General features: G+C 41.5%; 1 protein-coding gene across 10 annotated transcripts in view; it reads left to right on the forward strand.

Annotated features, from left to right (window-relative positions):
- Positions 1-26165, forward strand: part of UTRN (utrophin) — a 631944-nt gene that overhangs the window by 151189 nt on the left and 454590 nt on the right. For all 10 annotated transcript variants that reach the window (XM_019488372.2, XM_014605522.3, XM_059713704.1 and 7 more), the window contains 2 exons: positions 3827-3888; positions 24926-25018. In XM_019488372.2, the coding sequence (XP_019343917.1) occupies positions 3827-3888; positions 24926-25018 (155 nt within the window). The remainder of the gene's footprint in view (positions 1-3826; positions 3889-24925; positions 25019-26165) is intronic.

Raw genomic sequence — 26165 nt, forward strand, 5'->3', positions numbered from 1 at the left:
TCCCCCACTCCTCCTTGCTGGTGGAGGCCACGGTGGGTGGGTGGGGAGGGCAGCAGGGCAAGGAGCCCCAATCCTGCAGTGGGCAGCCTGCATCCACACCTGCCCCCACCCCACGCACAAATCTGGGGGCATGTGCGCCCTCATGCCTCCTTCCCTGGGGGTGTGTAACCCCATTTCTTATCATTATGACCCCGATAATTTCTTATCATTGGGAACCTCTGGCTTAGAGGAAGTGTGATTTTTCTTTCTTTGAACTGTAAGAAAGCTTGTTACTATGATAGGGCCACTTAAGTTTCTTGTTTGTTAAATACAAGTCTGATAGAAGAATATGCATTTGGGCACTTTTGTCAGGAGCTGGAAAAAGTGGGTTTCCCATTTTAACATGCAGTGAAATCCAGTACCTACTTTTGATAGTTAAAGACTTTGCTGTCTTTATCCTGGTGGTGACTCTAGTATTAATGTCTGTGCCAGTCATACTCAGAGCTAGAAATGGCTGTTAAATCAAAGATCTGCTTTTAGCAGAAAATGCTTTCAGAGATGGTATACTGTGTTCTTGAAACTCAAATGTATGTGTGTTAGTTATTTGGATCTGTGTGTGTGTGTGTGTGTGTGTGTGTGTGTGTGTGTCCATGTCCCTTTTGACCTGGAGTGCATTTGCCACAATTTAGAGGTACATATGTTATGACTCTCGTGTAAACCTGGGCCTAGGACTTTAGTCCTTGAGTGTGAAAAGTGTTTGAAGAAAAAAAAGAAGGCCAGAGGAGCAAAGCTTTCCTGAGGAAGTGCTGATTTGTAAACTTGTCAGGCGTGTCATAGTAGGGTGTTTCAGGGCTGTCTCTCATAGCTGTGTTGCATATTGGCTTAAACTTCTGTTCCACCCAGGAGAGTACACAAATACCAACAGACTCTCCCTATACCTGAAGAAGGGTGATTGTGCTCAAAAGATTGTAAAGAACAATTTTCCCAAATATTTAATTGGTTTAATAAGATACTACATTTGCCCAAATAACCTTGTCTGTCTATAGGGTGTTGGGATTTGAGCAAGGACTTCCTTAATCAGCCAGTCTCAAGCTGGTGTGGATGTGGGAAGGGGATGCAAAAGAAGGGGTGTTGTCCACTGAGGGTGGAGTTGTATTAACTTTTTGTTGGTGCAGAGATCTCAATCACCGAGAGTCCAGTTTCATTTGCTTCTTATTTGTTGTTATCTATTTACATGGTTAATGAGATTTTTCTTTTGGCAACAGTACTGGTGACTTTTTATATTAAACCATATACCCATGAATAGGTTTGGATTACTGTTGCTGGTTCCTCCACAGACTTAGCCTTAGTTTGCTGTTTTAGTCCTGGTACATGCGTCTTGTAGAAGTCTTGATAGGAAGATGTGGTTTTACAAAATGATACTTAATATATCAGTCATCCTCTCATCTATTTATTTAATGCTTTATTAAACACCAGTAATAGAAGTGTTCATCTTTGATCTCTGGGCAACTGTTTTATAAAGCTTTGCATCCACATTAGTTACAAAAATATGTTTGGTGCCTACATCCATCAAGTCATGATTAGTTTTGGCCTCAGAAAAGTTATTGTCTCTGCTAATAAATAACCCCTCCTGGCCAGTATCTGGCTGCTTCAATAAAAACAGAAGAGCCTTTTGGTATGTCTGGAAGGTTAATAATTCTGAGACCTGACAGACTGCTGGGGACAAGAACCTTCACAAAAATGCCTGGCTGGATATTACATCCTGTTTTTAATGTTAGCGGAGCTCCATTTCAGGTACTGTCATTTTTATTTAGATGTATATTAAGCAAGAAGTGGATAGAGTAGACATTAGTCCTTAATGTGAGGGTGTTGGCCATTAAGACCAACTCATGGGATCTCCACTATCAAGTTTATTGTATGGGGGTGTGCAACTATTATACAATGCACAGGATTGGAACCAAAGGCATATCGGTCCCCTACATACACACACATGCACTCACTCATTCAAACCTATATAGTAGCTGCTGTAGTGATTTGTGAGAGCACTGGTGTTAGTTTATCTACCTAGCTGAGGCACTGTGGGTCTGCTGTCAATAGTCAGTTGAAGCTTCTCTGAGGCAATATCTTTCCAAAGGGGGTCGCTGGCTTGTCCTTCGGTTGGTAGGTTCTGGTGCTGGTCGAAGAAAGAGGACGTTGCTGAGGGTCATGCTTTACTGCCTTTCTCTGGCCAACTTCTGTGATCCCCCAACATCATCTTGGCTACCCAATCCAGAGGTTGCTGTCCCACATGGGTCTTGAGTAGTGCATGACGGCTGTCTGTCACAGTTACTGGGGGTTCCACCCAATGGTGCAGTTTTGGGAGTCCACCCTTGACTTGATTGACTCAATGGCTATGCCATTGCAGGTTCCAGGAATGGTCAGTGGGGTTGTTGTTCAGTTCCAGGAATCAGATCTTTGGCTTGATTAGCTTAAAATGGCTTGTAGAATAGAGTTTTGTGATGGTAAATTCCTCTGGCTAGGCTATTGTCAATTAACAGCTAGAGGCTCTTGCTTTTCATTCCCTGCTTGTCATTCAATTACCAACTGACTCATACATACTTGCATTCACTCAGGGGACCTCTGGGTACATTGTAAAGGTGATACAATTCAATGAATTTTTACAGCTACAGTTTCAATATTACAAGGCTTAGCTAACTTAGAGTATAAAATAAAATGTGAGACACAGGATGTCATGGCAAAAGTGTAGAGGGAATACATGAACAATAAAACACAGAAATGCATAATGAAATGGAATACAGAAATGAACACTATATGAACATAGTCTAAAATATAATCTAAAAGGGAATAATAATATCTTATAAAATACCTATCAAAGACCTATTATAATAATATTAAAGACTAATTTTATAACGTTTATTAAAAGACAGTCTCATTGCTTTGCTTCATGATAGAGCTGAGAAGTGGGGGGGGGGGGAAGGAGGAAGGAAGAAAGAAAGGAAAAAGGGTGCATTGGAGGTGAGTGCCCATGAGGGAGGGAATTTCCTAAAGAGGGGCTTCCTGACAAGAGAAAGGGGGGGGGTCTTTGCTAAGGAAGTTCTTTGGGATGCCTCTGCAGTAGTTCATAAAGACTTTCTAGGTCTTACTTATAGAAATCTCACTTAATGTAGTCTCCTCTGCTTTTAAGGTCTGCAACATTTTCAACAACCCCTTTGTGAAGAGCTGTATCCAAGGCATCTAGCAAAGCAAGAATCAATGTGGTCGTATCTTTACCTTAATTTGCTGTTAAGAGGAGTCTATTTGGTGTTACTAATATGGGTCTACACTCAAATTGCTTTGGGTTAATAGAAATCTCAATATTATAGATATTTTCATTACTTCCTCTCTGATGTTCCCCAAAGCAGGAAGATGTATTAGATTATTTACATCAAAAGTTTCATTAATAAAGGAACCACACAAGCAGCCAAGGAGGCACTAGTGGTAACCCATTCGTGGGGAAGGAAATGCTCACAGTCTTCCTTGCTTTTTTTTGACTAAGCAGAATGTGCCGGTTAGTGGATTACAAGTGCATTACATTTTCTTGAAATTTGCTGAGTGAGGCTGTTTGTAGTGTGGAGAAGTTGGACTTTGTATTTGCCATTTTAGAGTTATAATGTTGTCCTGTATCCTTGGATGCATTAAGTTTTACAGAAATATGAAATGGCCTGAAACTTTCTCTGCAATCCAGGGATTTTGCTGGATGAAATCTGTATTGAATGTCACTGTTGCAAACACACTGGAACTGAGATAATGATTTCTAAACAACACAGTTTGACTCATTTTCTTTCTCTTCCTTGTCTTTTCTTCCCAGATGAACACAATGATGTACAGAAAAAAACTTTTACAAAATGGATTAATGCTCGCTTCTTAAAGGTAACGATTTTCTAAAAGTTGCATGAGGCTCTAAATCGACCCTAGTTTAAGGTGTAAGGTTTTGCTTCAGAGATGTAATGTTTACTAGATGCATTTCACTTAAAATATTTTGAGAGTAGCTATAGTAAAATACAGCAGTGTATGATGTCAGAAGTATATGTCTTACGTCACTTAATCCCCCCCACTCTATTCCTGCAAAAGAAAGATGTTGTTTTTAATTTTAGAATTTGCAACCAAAGATCCCATTCAATGGTGTTATGAATTTGCAGTTGTCCTTATAGTAGTCGCTGTTTTAGTTCATAACAGGGGTGTCAAATGTATGGGCCCTGGGCTGAATCCAGCTCATGGAGCCATTTCACACAGCCCATGGTGTTGCCAGAGGGGATTTGGGGGTGGGGTTATAGAGGTGGGGCCTGCTGCTAAATTCCCAGCTATGGAGCCCCAATGGACACATGAAGACTGCCCATGCTGCTGCACACCCTGCTTGCAAGCCTGGATCCAGTCTAGGAGACTCCTTGTGGTCTGGTTGTGGCCCATAAGGAGCACCACAGTTTAGATTCATCCCAGAGGCATAAATGAATTTGAATTACACTACGGAGTTGGCTACAGTCATCTAGAGTACTCATTGAATCTCCACTCGTAAATCACCAGGTGCTGCCACTTTCTGAGTCTTTACAAAATGATGCATAGCTGTTTACTCATTCTTGCTTTTGTACCCTTGCTTTCAAATTTTGGCTTTTCTGGTCTAGTCCCCTTCCCTGAGACTTAAGACCAATTCAGAATATTACTTTATATTTTGAGATGGGAAAGGAAATTGTAGCATCCCAGAGGAGAAAAGGCAGTTATTTAAAATCTGATTTTATGCTACTCTGTTGATTATAGAGGATGGAAGCTTGCCCACAAATGCTGCAATCGTGGGATAATCTCTTAGTTAAGTCAGCATGAAAAGAAGAACCCTGTTTGTTTGGCATCAGGTGAATTCATATCTTTCTTAGCCAGAAAGACTATTGAAAATAGGATAATTGGTATAGGTGCTTCATTTAAGGGAAACATTTTTGTATGTTAAGTCCTATACTTAGGAATGAGCACACAGGCAGAAATTTAAACAAACCAACCAACAAACCAATCTGTGATAGTGCTGTGGTAAAGGATAATCATCTCAGGAATTTAAGTTGCTTTAGGTTTCTGTTGGTGTGTGAAATGAAGACATTTTGCCTTCCCTCTCTCTCTGCTTTAGCATCATATGACCTCAAATAGTGCCTAGTCCAGACCCCTATAGAAGTGCCAAATTTTAATGTGCTATACCAATATCAGGATTCACTGGTCCTACCGTCATAAGTAACAGTGCATTGCTGAAATGCAAAGTTTGCATTATTTATTCATTCTGGTCTAGGTTCATTTTGGTTAAAACCTGAGTTTCTTACCTTTAAGCTACAGTGGCCTTTGTCAATGGATTTATTTAGGGGAGAAGTATATGGAGAACTCATGCTATATGTGGGTTCTCATGGCCGGTGAGACTGGGAAAAGGAGAGGAGAAAGACTTTTTTTAAACACTTGAGGCATACCCTTTCGGGTATTGATTTTAGCAGGGGGGGATCCAGTGGGGAGTGCCTGGTTCATCCGGAGTTTAAAAGCAACTGCTTGGCAGTGACAGCAACCTGTCTATTTGGGCAGTAGTCAGAGTCACTTGACGTTGTAATGAGCATCTGCCTATGTGCTCATTCCAAAGTATAGGACTTCACATGCAAGCAATTTTCCCTTATATGAAGCACCTATACTAATTATCTTAGTTTGTAATCTACCTGATTCCTTCTAAATTCTTCAGTCCATGGGTGTTAATTAGGGCTGTGTGAAATGGCACCTTTCCGTTTTGCCTTGAGTTTCGAGGTTTAGACAGAACAGCATTTTGTATCGAATTTCATTTTGATTCGAAACAGCTGTTCCGTTTTGCTTTGTCAGCTAGTGAGGCTGTTTCCACTCTGTTTCCCTAGATTGGGCTGGGGCCAGGGAGTCAGCCCAGCTGGGCTGACTTTCCATCCCCGGTGCTAGATCGGGCCGGGGCTGGGCTGACTTTCCATTCTCAGCGCTATGTTCGAAATGTTTTGACTAGCCTCATTTTGTTTCAAGGCTGTTTCAAAGCCCTTTGTTTTGTCTCAATTTTGCTGTTTCGACCTCGAAATGAGTTGAAACAGTGTCTAAACAAAACGGCAGGCAAAATTTCACACAACTGTAGTGTTAATGACCCTCCCACCCCCCAAGCCTTTTTAAAATGATTTTAATGTTCCACTAATTAAGCTATTCCTTATTCTGCTGTTTGCTAGCTGGTAATGTAGGGCATGTCCACATGTACATTAATGCACTTTAGTTAATACGCTTTAAATCTAGTAGCTCCATTGTGAGGCACTAAGAAAGTACACATTAGTCTGTCTTAAAACGCATTAACTAAAGAGCATGTGGTGCCTATACACAAGCGCCAAGGCTGTTCTGTTGTGCTGGAATTCCAACACATTGGAGCAGACTCTATTAATCGAGTCTGCCGGAGCGTGGCAATTGCCACACTCCAGCAGCCTCCTGTGTTGCGTGTATCAGCATCCGTACCTTAAAAACGGCAGCAGGGGTTCATGAACTAAAGCTCATCAAACAAGTGCCCCTGCTGCCATTTTTAAGCATAGGAGTGCTGATTCAGCAGATACCGTGGAACTTTCATTATAGAGAAGCTCTCAGAGCCACTCTAATTAAAGCACCAACACCTGCTTCTACCTCCTGAGCTCATGTAAAAGTGCCCATGGTTTTTAAGTGATGCTTAATGCACATTAGCCTATTTTAGGATGTATTAACTAAATAGCACTTTTTAAAATGATGCTTTAATGTGCATTAAAATAGGTGAATATGCATTGATGCACATGTGTAGATGTGCGCATTGCTCCTATTTCACAGCCCTGCAGATTGTTTTTAACTCTAAGTTAAAATATTAACTTGGGTGTACAAATAACTTTCAGTGAAGCATTGGAGGCACTGCTAAGATGTTTAAGAAGGCTTGATTTTGTTTTATGAATCTGAAAGAGATGCATGTTAAATTCTAATGACTCTACACCTAAAGAAACACCATATTTTGAGTATTTTGCCTAGTTCATTGCATTTTTAATACTTAATGTATGACATAGCCAATTAATGCACATTCCAATAAAGCTATTTTTGTTTTTGTTTCAATCTTAAACTGACTAATATAATAGAGTATAACCTCTTAAATCCGGCTTTCAAAATTCCGGCATTCTCAAAAATCTGTCACTTTAAAAAAAATACAGTATACTACATTATTGCAATAAAAATTAGCTTCCCAATAATCCAGAAATTTCTCCAGAAGTCTGGTGCTTCTCTCACTGCCATTGTTTTTATTCATCAGCCTACAGCTATTGTTTCGAGCAGTACTCAGTCAAGTATATAGTGTAAAAGCAAATTAAATTGTTTTAAGGCTATTCACTTTCCTTATGTTTGAAAATTCCGGATTTTTGAAATTTCTGGCAGGTACTAGGTCCCAAGGATGCTGGAATTATGAGGTCATACTGTACAGCCCTTGATCCCTAAAATATTAGTAAAGCTTCTATTTTCTTTTCACCTAGAATGTGCATCATATTATATGTGATCATGCACCACACCAACTGCACCTCCCTTTTGAAAATCCTAGATCCTCCCATAGGACTTGGCGTAAAATTAATAAAAAATGATGACTTAAATTCAAAATAAAGGAAAACAAATCTGTTTGCCTTTAATTTCACTGCATAGAATTTTAGGCAACATTTTCCCTCGTTATATCAGGGATTGCTGCTCAAAGTGTACAGACAAAATATGTATACACGTAATAATGTGGAAATGCCATTTTTGGGGCCATACTTAACCTATGGAATTCCTATTGCAGGAGGTTAAGTACATTTATATAAGTACAGCCATGGAGTCATGAAACATCTGGACTCAGTCTGGTCTTTGGATTCTGTCTCAGTGGCCTAAAGGGAGGATGGAAGGTCTGGGCAGCTTCCACTTCTCTGAAAATTCCTGCTCAGGCATATGCATCAAAGGTCTGGGTGGCTCTCATGCATACACCACGATCCGCCCACGATTCATTTGCATGAAAGTGTAGGACGCCAATAAATGCAAGGTTCTCCACCTTGGGAAGAAAAACCCGCAGCATCCTTATAGGCTCGGCAGTGCTATGTTGTCTTGCACTAAGGAAGAAAGAGACTTGGGGATCATCATTGACCACAAGATGAACACGAGCCTGCAGTGCAATGCTGCGGCTAGTAAAGCGACCAAAACACTGGCTTGCATCCATAGATGCTTCTCAAGCAAATCCCAGGCCGTCATTCTCCCCTTGTACTCGGCCTTAGTGAGGCTGCAGCTGGAGTATTGCGTCCAGTTTTGGGCTCCACAATTCAAAAAGGATGTGGAGAAGCTTGAGAGAGTCCAGAGAAGAGCCACGCGCATGATCAGAGGTCAGGGAAGCAGACCCTACGATGACAGACTGAGAGCCATGGGGCTCTTTAGCCTGGAAAAGCACAGGCTCAGGGGATATCTGATGGCCACCTATAAGTTTATCAGGAGTGACCACCAGTATCTGGGGGAACGTTTGTTCACCAGAGTGCCCCAAGGGATGACGACTAGGTCAAATGGTCATAAACTACTACAAGACCGTTTCAGGCTGGACGTAAGGAAGAATTTCTTTACTGTCCGAGCCCCCAAGGTCTGGAACAGCCTGCCACCGGAGGTGGTTCAAGCGCCTACATTGAACACCTTCAAGAGCAAACTGGATGCTTATCTTGCTGGGATCCTATGACCCCAGCTGACTTCCTGCCCTTTGGGCAGGGGGCTCGACTCGATCTTCCGAGGTCCCTTCCAGTCCTAATGTCTATGAAATCCAGAAGGATTGACAGTTGCCACAGAGGAATTGAAAATATATATAGTTGTTTCATAGACTCTGTTGCATAATGCACTTTGTAAAATGCTTGAACTTTAATTAAACCAATTGGACATGGTTTAATAAAAGATTTGGTATACTATAAAACAATGTCATTTCTTTGTCTCATCAGCCAAGCTAAAAATTGCATTGGCAGTTTAATTACATTGCCCTTGCATGTAATTAAAAAAAATAGAAAGCAAAGCAACTTTAAAACAGTTTGTGGTGAAGAAGTCAGTGAACTTATTCTGCTTGGCCTCAGACCTTATTGCAAGTTGTAGAAAGCTCAATTTTGGTGAAGCTGGGAGTATTCTACAACTTAAAAGCTTGTGAAGTTCCTATTGTTGGAATGCAGAAGACGATCCAGCCAATTTAAAAAAAATAATCCCTGTGCTTTTAAAATTGTACTCTTTGGGGCATTATAAGGAATGGGTAGGGAAAGAATCCATTTCATCATATTTTAAACAATATAAAGACTTAACTATTTCAAAAGATTCTAACTGATAACAGTAAGTTGTCATCCTTTTTGTGGAGCAGCACTAGAAAGAAATGAGAGAGATTTTTCAAGTAGGTTTCACAGATATGGTGGAATGGTGAGACTTGAGAATCTTATGTTCTCCTCTAGACTCTGGAAAGGTGGGATTGTGTTCACTCCCCTCTTTCTTATCCCCTCCAATCTGTCCTCCTCCACCCAGTTTCAACTTCTGTTCCTCATCTCAGTCCCAGTTTACTTGCACAGAAAGTCATAGGCATTACCACTTAGGAGTCCTAGTTCCCTCAACTTCTTCCAGTCCTTATCTTCCTTCAGGTTTCATTCACTTCCCTTCCAATTTAAGTTGTTTGCTTTTCCTATCAGAAAAGATCTGCAGGCCCCATAACCTTGCTGAAACTTTGCCAAAATTATTGCAGGACCATGGCAAGAGAGATACATCTGTGTAATTATCTTGTATGCTCTTGTCTTCAATGTCACCTGATCCAGAGGATTCCCAAGGCCATAGACATTTCAGAAGGAATTGCCTGTGTCTGAGTAAGGAAAATTATGGAATGATCAATGTGTTAATCATGCAAGAATAGAGATCAGAAAGATTGATCCGGTCATTTTATCTGAGGAAACATCATCAGACGTATATTCAGTAGTGCTCTTTCTGCTTCTGTTTTTCAGTAGGTTAAGTAAAGAAGCTTCTATCTCGCCTTCATTCCTCTTTTATTGAAACATTTCATAATATAATTGTTCCCATAATTGCAGCAGGAAAAAATTCTCAAAATTCAGTCTAAATTTTATTCCACTTAAACTGAAGGATGTACCCTAGCTTTGCAACATTGCCAGAGTAGTAGCAAAACATCTATTTGGATTGAGCAGAGACAGTACTTAGCTGCATTAATTCATGTCTTTGAAAATATTCAGTTTCAGTAATTGGGTCTTCCTTTAAGACAGGGGTGTCCAACCTTTTTGAATGTAGGACCAGATCATGAACTTTTTATCACCCAGTGGGCTGGCAGGAGCGGGCACTCAAGTGGCTTGTCCAGTCCGGCCACGGCCTGGGGGTGCAGGGGTCAAGGGGCACTGCCTGACCCTGCCGTGTCCTCCCTGCCACTTGGGTGGTCTTGAGGGTGCTCCCGCACCTGCGCACCTGGGCTCAGCAGCCAGGGGGACATGCAGGGACCCTACAGGGGGGTGCAGGATGTTCGGGGACATCCCCCTGCTCCCTCTCCCCCAGGGCAGCCCGAACCTGACCAGCAGGGCTAGCTCCCACCCCGGGGCCCACGACTCACCACCCTCAGCACAATGTCTGCGGGTACGGGGGGATGCGGGGAGGTGGGAGCAGTGCTGGCTTCCCTCCCCAATAGCCAAAGCCACAGCATCAGTGGTGGCAGCATCTCCCGTGGGTCCTGCCGCAGCATCCCTCCAAGCCAGCATCCGCACCCACCCGCCCGCTGAACCGCGACCTGCTCCAGCCCATGTGGCCGGTGGGTACCGGCATGCAAATGAGGAAGGGAGGGGCGGGGCTAAGAAGGGACACCATGAAATGAGGGGGGAGAGGAGGAGCCTCACCGCATCGGTAACGTCAAGCTGACACGGTGCGTGTGGGAACCTTTGTCCCTTCCCCAGCCCTTCAGCAGCCACTAGGAAGCTGCTGAGGGGCTGGGGGAGGGACAAGGTGTGGGAACGAAAGTAAACAGTGTTTACTTTTGTTTCTGATTGCAGCTTCCTAATGGCTCAGAAAATGGGCCTCAGAAAATGGCTTGGCGGGCCGCATGTTGGACAAGCCTGCTTTATGAAGTACTGTGCTTGCTACTTTCTAACAAAACTTGGTGTAGTGTTCCGGTCACCTTATTAAGTAATTATGTGCAAAAATAAATCCTAATTTTCATTGCAAAATGTTAAAATGCACTGGGAATTGATTCAGTAGAGCAGCGGTTCTCAAACTCTGACAGATTGCACACCACCAATTTAAAACGATACAAACTTAAGTACCACCAGCAAATTTTTGTCATATAAAGTAATTATAATATATCTGTTAACACATACAACTGACAGGTAGTCTGCGTAACATTGGTGGTATGTGTACCACATTGGGAACAGCTGCAGTAGAAAATAGCAATAATTTTAATTATTTATTATGAAGATTTTAATTTGAGCCACTCTGTCTAGTTATTAATGTTGGATGTTAGGAAAATATTAGCCTGCATATTCAATAGGGTTTTAATATGCTAAATTTTTTATTTTGAAGTGAAATATTTGTTTTTGGCTGGTTGAAAGAAGTCAGGAGAGAAGAGTATTGATACTAAAAATGTTAAATTGCTTAGTGTTGTTTAATTGATACTAACTATACTTAAAAAACCTTAATATAAAAATGTAATCTTACATTAAAATGTAATATAAAAATGTAATTTTTAATATAAAAATCCAGTTCAAGACTGTGAAGGAAGAGGTTTTTTCTATCTGGCTGCCCTTTCGCAGAAATAAATTAAATACTAATATATAGCTTTCTTCAACTTTAGAGGGATAAGAAGCAATATGTTTTCAGGTATCTGGATAAAATCTCAGATTCTGTGATGTGATGTATTTATTTTGCCAAATGTTAAGTCTGACATTTCTCTTTAATAATTTGTTTGCTGTTTCTGGTTTTCGCACATCATCATCACAATATTTCTGGTGCTCTGAGTGTAATTTAGCTCTCTTTGATCATTTCAACTCTTCAACAAGATGATAAATAATAGTTAAACTTTCTAGAATTAAACTTTCAACTTTCCATTTGCCTGTATCCTGGGGGCATTTTTTAAAGCATTAGTTTCAATATTTAATTCTGTCTGTTTTGCTCTTTTGTGTCTGTTCATCTCACTTTTTCTTTAATAATGTGACCAGAAGTTTTTAGGCTTTGGCACCCAGGCATCAATTCCACAAAGGATCTAAGCATGTTCAGCAGAGAACTACTAAAATAATAGGACTTGCTTAAATAAATGACTTTTATAGTTAATTTGCTAAATTGGGATATGAAAAATATTATTTTATTCATACTGATTTATGTAGTGCTCTGTCATCCTTTCATGTATTAGAAGACTAATGGAAAGAAAAAATGTCTTTTCGCATCTCAAACAGCATCGTGGTCTAAATTTAGAAATTGGCAAAATATTCCAGATTTTATTTGTTGACACAATTGTTTACATTGTACAATGGCCTTTTCACTTTCCGAACTGTTTCCCACATCAAGTTCTCATGTCCTGGATTCATAACATGGAATCACTTGACATGGTTTTTAACTCATATTGGGCATAAGCAAATGGAAGCCTTCCTTGTCTTTAACTTTAGGTTTGTTGTTGGGAACATGAGCATAAATATTTTGGGGGAAACATGAAGTTAAAGTATAGGAAATCATAGCGAAGTGGGGTTGGAAGGGACCTTTTAGAAGTCATCTAGTCCAACCCTCTGCCAGAGGCAGAATCATCCGTCTCCAAACTAATCCTATGGGAATCCATTGCCTAACTTAGCAAAAACTACAGTCAAACCAGGCACAACGGAAAACATAACATCCTAACCTACCCCACCTAATGTTTCTGAGGAGAGGAAAAAAATCCCCCCTTGCCCCATGTGGCAACCAGCAAAGCAGCATAGGAAATACCCACAGAGGAACATAACCGTAGCTGTGCTTAGATCATTTTGGACCAGTGCCTCTCCAACCTGTTTTTGAACACCTCCAGAGAGTCCACCACTTCCTTAAGCAGTCTATTCCATTGCCTCGCTGTTCTAACAGTGAAGTTTTTCCTTCTCTCCGCTCTAAACTTACTTTGCTGCAACTTTAAGTCTTTGGTCTGTATCCTACTCTGTGCAGCAAGAGAGAAAAGGTGTTCTCCCTCTTCTTTACGTCAGTCTTTCAAGTATTTTAAGGCTGCTTTTATGTCCTCTCTTAAATGCCTTTTCTGCTTAATAAATAGTCATTAATTTAACAACATAATCTTCTCATTCATCCACACTTAGAATATTCTTTTCATCCTTTGGGCTCGGAAAAGTGGTTTGCCACTGCCATTGCTTTCCTTCCCCATGTTTAACCTCAAAGAACAGAGTTGCCATGTGACCATAATATTGTGTGCAAATCCAGTGTTTGGCATATATCTGCTTAGCATTCAGTAGGATACTTAAAGAATTGGACAGATTTTCCTGGTGGGGGGCTGGAATCAATTTTTTCGGTGTCCCTTGTGAAATAGGGAAAATACGGTTGAAGTCCTGAATGCTGTTGGTTTTGGGGGTTTTTTTTTGTGCCCTTACAAGGTACTTCCCTTTTTTGTGAGACTGCAAATGATCTAAATGCTGTTCAGCATTCTTGCCAATCCCACACTGAATTCCCTAGTAGATAATTGTACACATACTTTCCCAATGCACAGTAGTAGTTTCCCAGTGGCTATTCAGGCAACATGTATGTGTAAAACTGACTATGATAATGGATCTGTCATACTGTTGATGCTGTTTTTGCTAATGGTTCTTCTAGCAGCGTAGGGTTTGTTTTCCCCCTAAAGAGGATTTTAAAATAGATGACTTGCAGCAACCTAATCTGCACTTGCTCATTAGTGATGCTTTTTCAGTCAGTGTAGGTCAACCCTTAGAAGCCATCCTCAATCATTTAATGATAAAGGACAGCATCTTTGTCTGCTGCAAGTAATTTGGTTATAAATAACCATATGCATCTTGACCAATATAGTATGAGTTTATCTTTGTATAATTTTATATCATGTATTTGTTTTTTGTGCTTGCAATGTATTTGATATTATAACTGTTAAAAGTATAAAAGATTGTAATTATAAAAGTAAAAGAAATTAAAATGCATGGTGTGGAGAGCATAAAAAAGCCTAAGTAGGAATCAAAGAAAAAAGATGCATTTTGCAGAAACTTTGAAAGCACAGAAGAGTTATCTTTGTGGCCTTAATTGGTGAAAGATATTTAAAAGCATCTGGGCCAGCTATTAATAGAGAGAGTGCATCATTCAAAGAGTGGTAGTTTCTTTCCTACTTCTAACATGCAGTTTTCTTACTGCAGTACATGAAATTGGGGTTTGAGCTGGTCTTACAGTCACTGACTGATGTGTATAGCTCCCATTTCCAAGAAGAAAATTGGGAGACTGGTTAAATGTGGGTCTCCAACTCTGCCTAGTCTCTGCTAACCTAGTTTTATGGAATATGGCTTATTGTTGATTGTGCTTCTTACTGCAGATAACTAACAAATATCTTTATTTTGTTTTGTCTTTTCCTAGCATATGACATTTGGGTACTGGCTACCAAGTGTTGCTTGGTAACCTGGCAGGAATAAATCCCACATATTGGCTTAGTTCTACTTACTCCTTATTCATGGATGGTATCCAGGTGGGCGATTAGGCAGCAGAACATTTCCTATAGATTGGGCCTGTAGAATTCTATAAAGATTCCCCTCAATGCCATTTACTTCTGAAGAAGTTAGAGATCTTAAATGTCAATGCTGTACATCTGAAGGACAGAAAAAATGTGCTGTGTGTGCTTGGCTGATAGTCCTATTGATCCTACTGTTGAAATGCTGTGATAGTAACTACTGTATGAAAAGTGGATGTCTGAAGCTAAAAATTGGCCGATAAAATATGCCCGGCTCAAAAAGTATAAAATATGCTCAAAAAGTGCCCGGCCCGCTGTTATCACAGTGGTTCATGACTTAAACCTTTTTTTGGATACCCAGATGGTAGGAGTATCTCAAATTACTTACATTTCCAGCGTTTCCAGGAGACTGTGGCCTGTCTTGGATGCAAAATGATTCACAGTAACACAGGCATTTATGGCTTCTAGGTTTAATTTAATGCAACATACTATGCCTAATAATGCAACCGGAGACTCTAAAGTAAACTTCACTTTGTGAAGAGTACACCAAACTATCTGCTGAGCAGTTATTTCATTTAACCAAGAGAGAGAGGAGGCTCAGAGAGGAGACATAAGAAATGATGAAAAGCAGTGCCTGTTTAAATGTTTTTGGTGCACTGTTTTAAAATTGTTCTGTGGTTTTGGATGCTGCAGTTTTTGGATGCCCCAGCTGACATTTTGAATGATCTTATTCCTGTCTCTTTGCTAACTTTTGTTGGGTTTAATGATCTGTGTTGTGTAACGATCTCTTTCCCCTCTGCTTGGGGGTTCAGACTAATCGTTATGTTTGGGGCCACGAAGAAATTTTACCCCATGGTCGGATTGGTAAAGACTGGGGATTTTTGCCTCTCTCTGTAGCAAGGGGTTTGACCCTCTTCCTCTGATCTCTTGAACATATTTTAATAAACCTTGTACGAGCAGGACAGTGACTGCTGTTGTTCCCTGGCTTTACCTGTGGCAGGCTAAGATGCTATGCCTAGTGGTTGTGTAACAGGGTTAACTGCAATTTTAGTAATAGATTAGACAAGGATGTTTGGAATGGTTTGAATATGGATGATCCTGCCTTGGGCAGGGGGCTGGATTAGATGACCTCCAGAGGTCTCTTCCAAGCCCTGCTTTTCTTTGATTCTAAGTGACATCATTAATGTAAAATTTCTGTATTTTGTGTATCTGCTGCCATTATAAAAAACAATTAGATATCACAAATGAAAAACCAGAGGAAAATTTTTCACTCTTTTTCTACATCTAATCTTGTGCCTTCAACAGTGCTGTGTTTAGTCTGTTTTTCCAGGGTGGTCTCTCATGTTCTTAGTAGCAAAGGCCTTTCAAGAAAAGAATAAAAATTAGATGCTAATGCTGTAACAGCAGGGAGAAGAACTCTGCAGGTGTGTATCTTCCTGTGCTTCCTGGATTTCAGGTTAATAATGTTCCTTTTAAATTTCTCATCACATTCTGTTGTCAGTTGAACTATTTTTTTTTTTTTTTTTTTTTTTTACTATATAATTTCATTAAATTCTCTCTTTTCTTGGCTGCACCACCACCTTCTCTTCATCTTCCTCCTCTCCAGGTTTCTGATACTTCCTGGCTGATGGCCTGGAACCATTCTGGGATGTTGGTGCAAGGCTGGGGAGGCTTCTAGCTGGTTCCTGTCCTTGCAGGGAGGCAAGCTGTCTGCCTTTCAGCCTGGGGTACAGAGGGATGCAGTTGACCTTGAAGGTGTATCTGGCAGGCTAACCAGAAATTCCAGCTGGTAAGAGCAGATCCAGTCAAAACAGGGATTGCTTCAGTGATGGGGCGTATATGAAATGGATCCCAGCAGGATCCCCCAACATGAGTTTCTCCAGTCTCAGACTTCTGCAGTAGAGGCACTTCTATCAGGGAACACGATGGTTCCTTCCCACTGCTATGCATCTTGGGAAGAAGCCTGCAGAGAGGAACTAACAAGAGCAGTGATTCTCAACCAGGGTGCTGTGCCTTGAGATTCTTTTAAGGGCTCTATGAGGTGCCACGCAGCGTTAGCAGTGCTAGGTAGGCAAACATGATGCACAAGATAAATCTGGAGATTTCAAATATGAATCCATACTATTAAAAACATTTTGACCTGTGGTGGGCTTTTTGCAACAGCATTGCTTTATTCTTTTTGTCATCAAAACTCAAGTGAAAATCAAGAGTTGCCATTTTCCAAGGGATGTCTCAACTCTAACAAGGTTGAAAACCACTGAACTAGAGAGCCCAGGTGGAGCAGCTCCAGAAGCAGCCAAGCCAGGGGCCATTTGCCAAAACCTCCCACAGTTCCTGATTTTAAGCTTTCTTCTGCCCCACACCTTTTTGACTGTTTGCTCCAGCTTTTGTCTGCAACCCTAATCACTTCCATTTACACTTGTCCCTTTTACATTCTTCTCTCCATTTCCAGTTTACTGATTCCATCCTTCCTAGTCCCACTTAGTAAACCAACTCTTTCCCCCCTCAAAAATATTAGGCAGCAGCATGATGTTTGCTATGATCATATTAGTTTACTCTATTTTATACCCTTCTCCCACCCTGAGGCTAAGTACAGACAGTCAAAAAGCCCGAGGCTGAATCAATTAAATCTTTGCAGGTTAGTCAAAGTGGTGTAGATTGAACCAATATGCAATATGATTCCAGAAATGCAGCCACATCCCTGCAGCGGCCCAGGCCAGAAGCAGAGGGCACTAAAGCACAACTCCCTGCTGGGCTGGGGCACACAGCTTGGGTCATGGCTAGCTTACCCACCATAGGCGACTAGTAGGGAGTGCATGGGGGTGCACGTGTGGTCCTACCCCCCTCCCCCAAAATGACCAACACTGAAGCAGTCAGTAGGGCTGGTGTCTTCTCTGTCAGGGCCGCCGCTATCAGCAGCTTCTATGGGTGCCCCCCCCCCCCCCCCTCCAGATTCAGGTGACACCATTCGCTCATGCTGCCCACCCTGCAAGGGGGTGTTGTGTGGGAGGTGCAAAACATTGTGGGATGCTAGGGGATTGTGAGTTAACTTGAATCTGGGGGCATCTGGGACAAAAATTCAATAAACCTATTTAATTTAAATCAGTTAAGTCTGATACTGCATCCATCCAGGTTTATCTTGCTGGTTGCAGCCATTTTGAAAGAGGTTTATGTGCACTGGACTTCTGTTGTGTTACAGATTTGAATTGGTTTCTGATCACTTTTATACCGGTTTATATGTAATTTCTGACCTTAAGTCTTAGAGTGCAGAGGCTCCCCACCTACTTTGAATGAATTCCTATATCTCAGTAAAAGCAGCTTCCAACATGAATATAATAATATCTTAAAAACATTTCAACAAAAACATTGTGAGCATAAGTCATTTTCCCTCTTCCCACTGCTTCTTGGCTGAAGCCTCATGCTGCTAAAATGCTTTCAAATCCCTTCAGCTCCATGGGCCAGATGAAATGGTTCCATGGACCAGATCTGATTCATGGGCCATAAGTTGCCAACTCCTGCTCTAATGCATTATCATAAAAGGCATTTTTCTCTAGCTCCCTTCCTCCAAGCATCCAAAGTGCTTGATAAAATTTATAAAATAATACGTTGAATCAACGTATATATGGCTATGCATTTTAAAAAGAATGGAAAAATCAGCCCCAATGCATATGGGTAGGTATCCAACCATGTGTATGGAAACTTTTTTTATATTTTATGAGTGGAACTTAACATACCCCAGCACAGTACATAGGTTTTTCTGGATGTTAATCTACAAGATGCAGAGTTTTTAATATTGCTTTGTCTCTATATGTTTTGAGGATAATGAATGCTATAACAAACCAAAATGAGTGGCAGAAATAATTTAATGCTCTTTTGATGGCTGTTTAAATTGGCAGAAAGACATGTTGTTGGGATGCCAGTGACATGTAAAACCATTCACTTGGGGAAAAGCGGATCAGTGGTACAGTATGTGGTACACTGCTTGAGGAGAGGAGATATTGTGACTTGCCTGACCAAGCAGCAGAGCCTGGGAAATCATTCAGAAAATCATTCAGTGTATTTTTTGTGTATTTAAAATAAGAAATAAAGCACTTAAGGGGAGAAGATAATGTGGTGTTTTCAAAATTGGTGCAATATACCAGAATAAAGATTTTTCTGTTCTCTCTAATGAATCAAAATTCCATTTGAATAAAATCCCACAGAAGGAACAAAACAGATGCTCTTAGCATATTTCTTGTTAAAATCAGCATGTTTATAGATTTGTGTATGTTTTTTTTATGTGCATTTAGAAAACAATAATAAAAGGAGGTATCTAAGGACATACGTGCACAATTCAAGTGTGCTGTTGTGGATGCAACATACAACATACATATTTACTTGGTTCTGTCACAACCCTGAATTTAAGACAACCCCCCAATAATTAGGTTCTATGCATGGAAAACATATAACTTTGTAATACTTTTCCATGTATAGAATCTTTTAATTGGAGGCTTGTCTTTAATTCATCCCCCCATGGCTACAGGGGGGCAGGCAGTGAGGGGAATAGGTGGTGTGGGGAGGTCAAATAGCTTGCTCCCTGCTTGTGCCAGACCCCTGCAATCTGCCTGCCCCTGCCCGCAGCCTTGGCCCTCCTATTCCCCCTTTGCCTCTGCTTCCCTTGTTCTCCATCCCTCCCAGCCTCTACTTACTCCTCCCCTCAGCCTCTGTTTCCCCTGTCCCTCTTCCCCCTTTCCCCCAAGCCTCTGCTCCCTCTCCCCTGCCTCCCCCCTGCCTTTACCCTTGCTCTGTGGTGGCATGCTCCATTCTAGCCTGGGGCATTGAGCACAGCTCCAGCCCCCATAGCAGTCCAGGCCGTGCACTGCTGCTAGGGTCAGGCTGGAGTCAGACTCAGTGTTCCAGGCTGCATCATGGAGCAAAGATAAATGGGGATGGGGCAGGCAGAGAAGTGGAGGCTGCATGAGGTGTGGCAATGGGGTCGGGGGAGAGAAGCTGCAGAGGAAATGGCAGGGTGCAGAGGGTAGGGACAGACAGCAACTGTGGCTGCGGCCCTGATCCAGAATGAGGACTGGAGCCTGAGCCACAGCAGCTGACTGCCCCCCCCTCCCCCCACTGCCCTTGCACTCAATTCTAAGATGAGTCTTTTCTCCCACATGTTAAAGGGGAGGGAACCCTCATCTTAGAATCCAGTAAGTACGGTATTCATATTGTCTCTAAGAAACATGGCTAGTTAAAGGGAACTTTTATCAGTGGCATTGTAAATCTGATGCAGGCCCTTGAGATGAGAAAAATCCATGGACTTTAAGGATAGGTGTTATCCTGGAAATTTCTCTTCTCCATGACCACATATGTAGCATGATTTGTTACTGCCCTATTGTACAAGGTATAGGCATTGGAATTGACGTGAGGAATTTCCTTTCAGAATGAGGATTTGGGTCATCTTATGTCAAGTCAGTCAATTCTTCATGTTTAGCTCTGCTGGAGTCAGTAGCAGTGCCTCCTTATGCCCTTCCAAACGCATCTTAAACTCCATCACCCATTGCAAGAGCCAGCCTAAATTAAATTGATTTGTAAGCTTGCAGCCATGATGATGCCTCAGCTGCCTTCCATAGTATGAGCTTTATCAAGTGCTCTTTTTTCCTCCCTTCCTTCCATTCTAGTCTTGATTAAATTGTAAATCAAAAGCAGAACACGTACAGCTCCAGAAAGTCATATACAAATACTGTGAATACCTTGTGCTTTCATTGTGCATAAAGGATATTATTGAATGCATAAATACAGATATTTAATATCCTTACTAATAAATTCTGGTATGTGGATATAATTGCACAGTTATTATTTTAGAATTTGTCTGTTGATCACTTTATCCCTTCCATCCTTTAGTTACGAGTTTTGGTGTGAGCACATGTGTGCACGCACATGTTTATTGGGTACCTTTTTATATACATTGTGGAAATAATGGTATGGTGACTCTTATGTCAGAAAAGCCACCACATACTAGTTTAATGTTAGAAGCTGTGGATAGTGGTTATATTTTTTTGTAGAATTACTGACCTGTTTCAGTTTTATGAGCATCTTTATAAGTTTTATTTCAAATGTTCTGGGCTGCACTCAGATATGCAGGGATAAATGAGATAAGATTGTGTGGTTCAGCAGCTAAAACTGCTTCATTTTTTATTCTGTATTAACTTACTTAATAGTGTATCAGACACTTCCAACAGTGGTTTATTTAGCTGAGGTTTTAAAGTTTCCAAACAAAATGTAGCCTGGAAGCAATGGATCACATGGGAATAACTCCATTATGTGGTTGTGATGATGTTGCAAAATATTTAAGTCCAGGTTTTATATAGTGTCAGAACTCGGGGAAATTGTTGTCTCTTTGTATTAAAAATGTGCAGGAGGAAAAGGGACAAGGTGGTAAGGGCCTGATCCTGGAAATACTATATTTACTTGAATACAAGATGAGGATCTCCCCCTTCCCTCCTCCGCCATCATTTTGGATTAAAATGCTTTTCCTCTTACATTCCTCATACAAAGAAACTTTATTAAATACATTGTCTATCATTAAACCACTGCCAAAAGCAGCATGTGCTGAGGAATAGAAACCAACTATGAAGATGATTAAATACAGCCAACACTGAGCATGACTATAAAATACATGGCCCATATTGGGCAAACATACTCACGGAAACCTTGCGTGTGTGTGTGTCCCTTTTAGAAAATACAAACAGAAGAAACAGGCAGTAGCTCCCTCAGGAGGGAATGAACACTGTAGGCTGGCACTTAGGGGGGCAGTGTGAGTATGAGTTCCCTCCATAGGGAACTGACACTGGGACTGGAGGTACTACAATACCAGGCTGGCACTGGGAAGGCCAGAGCTAGCCCTGGCATCCTTCCCTTGGTGTCAAAAATTGCTATACCCATATCCCACTACATAGTCTACAAGAGAAGTAAGAGTGTTTTGAGCTATTATGCAATTGCCTGTAGATAGACTATTGCAAATGCACATAAATCAGGTAAATTTTTTTGTTAAATAAAATTAAAATAAATCACAGTAGGTATTAATTTTTTTGGTATACAATTTGGGTTTTACCTGTTTTCAAGATGCTTTCCCCTCCCCCCAGAATATTCCAGGGCAAGGGGAGGGACTTTATGTGCAAAAGTCAGGGGTTGGGGTGGGACTTCTGGCCCCAAGATGATGACCAGGGGGCGGGGGCACCTGTCAAAGGGCGGGGCTACCCTTGTAGCCCTTGACAGCTCACCAAAACTCGTTAAGTGGCCCTCCAGCCAAAATAATTGCCAACCCCTGCTTTAAACTAATATGCATAGTTTGTATTATATCTAGGTAGGTACAAAAATCCCTCTTCAAGGTGTGTTTATGGAGTACCTATACTAAAACTTGCAGTGTCAAAAAAATAAAGGTAAAATGCATCAATTCTGGGTAAACAAAGTCTATGGGTATGGTACTTGACAGGACATGTTGTAGGGGTGGCTGTGATGCCCCCTAACAGCTGCCTTAATCCTTTCTGGCTCCCACTCCAGAGCCTCAGGATCTCAGCCTGCTTCCTTGGCTGCCATGCCTTGATGTTAAAGATAAAGGGGAAGCTGGTGAGCTTTGGGTGCTCCTTCTCTATGGTCAGTTCATCACTTGGGCTCAACTTGGTGAATCCGATTTGGGTCCAGACTCCCACCACCCACAGTCACTTGACCTTGGGGCTCTGACCCTGCCAGCCTAATAGTCTCAAGGGCTAAATCTGTGACCTCCGTCCTCCACAACAGCCATGCCCATGCTTCATGGATGTTATTCTGATGATGTTCTGGACCTTCTTGTAGGGGCCTCTGCCTTTTTAGCCCATTGTATCTCTGGCTGACATCCTCTATCCACTTGTTCTGGCCTGGCTTTCTCAGCTCTCTCTATATCTCAGTCTCTGGGCCCCTGGCCCCTGTCTCAAGTTTTGTTCTAGTCCTTGTTGTCCCTGACCCAGGCAAGGCTGCTCATTGTCTGACCCAGCCCCTGACACCGCTGTTCCTGGCAAGGTTGGTCACACTTTGCCAGCTACTGGCCCCTTTAACTGGGCTCAGCCCCCCTCCCCCCGAGTCCCTGACTCTGCAGAGCTGCTTTCCCCAGCCTCTAATGGTTTGGGCTTCAGTGCCACACATCACTGGGTCCTAGATGCTGGAAGGGCGCTATACTTGGTATCCTTCTGGCACTCATGTGGCCTCCTATCCATCCCTTTTAGCTGCACCCGGTCCTGTGGTCTCATGCTTAAATTTCAACAGATACAAGCGACTGCTTCACATCCAAAAACCTACCCAGCTCAGGGTCATTGTCTCACTAGATTCGCAAGCCCCAATTGGCTCCCTCCCTGCAGCTCTTTGTAACAGCACAGGTGCCTGCCAGTCTGTCTGCTCCAGGCTTCTCCTGCAGAAGTACTTTTCCCTGCAGCATTCAGGGCTAGATAGACCTCTTGCTCTCAGGCATTGTTCCTATGTGCCCTCAAAGCCCCACCCCTTCCTGCCAGGTAGGGCCCATGTAGGGGTTTCTGCTTTGGCTTGATGGTCATCTTGCTCTCCTTTGCTGCAGCTTAGCCAGGCTGCTTGCTGTCATTACCTCTGCCCTATCTGGGGGCTGCTCCTTGGCTGCTTATTACAATGCAACCAGCTTTCCACAGCAAACTTTGCCAGCTGCACTTTTACTTTAAAATAACTGTCTCCTCTGGTTCCTTGGTACCATATGCAGATTACTACAGGTATGTGTATTTCTAGGTCAGTGTTTTCAAATTTGCTCCTAAGTTCCATATGCTCAGGGAGAGCAGGGTCTGATAGTAAGGAGAGGCAGGAGAAGGGGCTGCAGGGGAATGAAGTTTGCAGAGGTTGGGGGGGGGCAGAGGGCAAGGGGGCTACCTGACCCCTCAGATTTATTTTCCATGCTGTAATAGTAGAAGAGGGACAAATTCAAGGCAGACCTCTAATAATTAGATTCTATACCTGGAAAATTACAATAAATGTATAAATTTTCCACATATAATATGACCCCCCAATATTTAGATTTTATAGTCAAGTAAGTACAGTAGTTGGTGTAACTGTGCATGATGGAACTTACCAGGTTCTTTCTGAAAAATGGTGGTATCCAGCCATGGGGAGAGACCAGTAAATTCAGAAATGGAATCTTTTGGAAAATATCTTTCTTAAACTAGGAATCGGAACTCGTGGCAGAGGTGATATCCTTTATGAGACCAACTAGATATTTGCAAACCAAATTATCTGCAAGCTTTCAGGCACAGGCACCCTTCTTCAGGCATAGGAGAGTGCAAAGATTGTAAAAATTCTCATAGGTAAAATTGAAAATGCTCGGCAGGCAGGTAGCTGATGAATTAATGAAGCTAATGCAGCAATTGGGCTCTTGTCTGTCTTTCTGTCTCTCACTCTTTCTCTTTCTTTCCCTCAATCTGCCTTCAATCTCTTTTTCACATTTGGAACCATGGGAAATGAGACTAAAAAGAAGTGTGGAAAAGAGTTAATATTACTATGGAATGGCCTAATCCAAGGCCTGTACACTCATTTCAGTGGAAATGGGTATTAGGAGCCTGTAGTTGAGTTTGAGCTCTTCTGCTAGTTTGACTGTTTTTTTTTTCCCCATGTAAATGCATATATGGCTGGAGGAGATAAGGGATGATTCCAAAATATTAACTGAAAAGTTAATCTCTGTGTACTCTGATTAACTCATTTTGATAGTAGGTTTCAGCTGCTTACTGAGGGCTTGACTCAAAGCCCATTGAAACCACTGGAAAAACTCCTGTTAAGTTCAGTAGGTTTTAGAAGAGCTTCTGAATGAAAAAGTAACAATTTGGTCCAAGAATTGGATGAAGACTTCCTGTTTTCCCTTCTCCCTTTACATGTGTAAGGCCCGGATTCTGGCTTAGTTGTAGTGAGAATAGAACATTTCTTTAGAAAGAAGTCCTCCAAAATATCAAGTTTAATTTGTTTTTCCAAAGTGTTGAAGTACCTGCATTGAAGTAAGTAGGAGAACCAGCAAGCTCAGTGCCTTAAAAAACAGTGAGAAGATGATAAAGTGCAGGGGAAAGAAATGCTTCATTTGTAGAAGCTGGCTCCTTCTCAGAATTGCAGAATTCTTTTTTTTCCCTTTGTAATAAACACTGTGAATTTAAGCAAGATGAAAAATGCTTCTTTCCTTTTGAAAGGAGTGTCTGCTGTTAAAATAACTTCCCATTTTCTTTCCATTTTGTTTTTCTGTAGAGCGGGAAGTCTCCAATTAAGGATATGTTCACAGATCTCAAGGATGGAAGGAGACTCTTGGATCTCTTGGAAGGGCTCATGGGAAATCCATTGGTAAGAAAGCATTTCTTATATTACTGAGGGGAAGGGTAGGTGTAGACATTTGTTTGCTTCTTGTGTTTTTTTTGTTTTAAATTTTGATTTGTCTGCTTACTACTGAAAGTGCATATTCTAATATAGTGGTGGGGGGGGAGGGGGCAACTTTTTTGGCAGATATGCCACAAATTAGCCTTGTACCCTCCCCAAGTACCACTTTGGTCCCCTTCCCCTGCCCAGTCTGCTATTTTTACTGGTTTGTGCCCTGTGCTTCCTGCTCCATTTGCTGTCTGCTTTCTGCCCTATCTGTCACTGTGCCCTCTCCCCGGTGTCCTGCATGTTGCAAACACAGGCTGCCAGTTTGGATATAGTGCTCCTAATTAACATGTGCTCTATAGGCCTATTGAAATCCTCAAGAGTTGTACTTTGAGATGAAATTCAGAATCAGGCCCAAATTAGTAGTGCATTTTCTGCAGTTATGAAGACCTCTGTCCAGCCAAGCACATGAGCATGAATTGGTTTGTTTGTTTGCAAACTGTAAATAAAGCATATACTTAAATACTTTGTTATAACGGGCTAGATTATCTAGACTGTTTTTCAAGTACAGTCTAGATTTAAATTTAAAATTAATGCTATCTCAGATACTCTGCAAGAGAAGTGAGGAAACTGGCACTACTACTCAGGATGAGGTACTTAACTTCAATTCACAGTAAAAATCCTAGACTCATTTATAATGTTTTACACTTGGGTATTAAGCCTATTTAAAAAAAAAATCATATCCTGCTAACTGCCCCATTTCTAAATACAAACATCTCATTTTAAATATTTGTTGTTCAACCTGGAGCTGATTAAATGTCCACTGAAGTCAATGGGAGAAAGAAGGGAAAGAGAAAGGTTGCTTTCTCTTCAGGGCTCAAGGCCCTAGTCATCTTAGTGGTAAAAAAACATATGTTCTCTCTTGTTCCCTTTCCGGAGGCAAAAAACCCAACTAGCACATTGTCAAAATCTACAGGCTTTCCCTGGGACTTCCCACAGTAAAATAGGTTAGACTCAGACTTTTTGAATTCGAGGCACCCCACATTATACTCAAGGCACCCCTTCATAACTATTTTGAATAGGATGGCACCCAATTAAAAAAAAAAGTATATATTACAGTACTTTACCT

This window comes from Alligator mississippiensis, chromosome 1 (assembly GCF_030867095.1).
Source record: "Alligator mississippiensis isolate rAllMis1 chromosome 1, rAllMis1, whole genome shotgun sequence".
NCBI lineage: Eukaryota > Metazoa > Chordata > Crocodylia > Alligatoridae > Alligator > Alligator mississippiensis.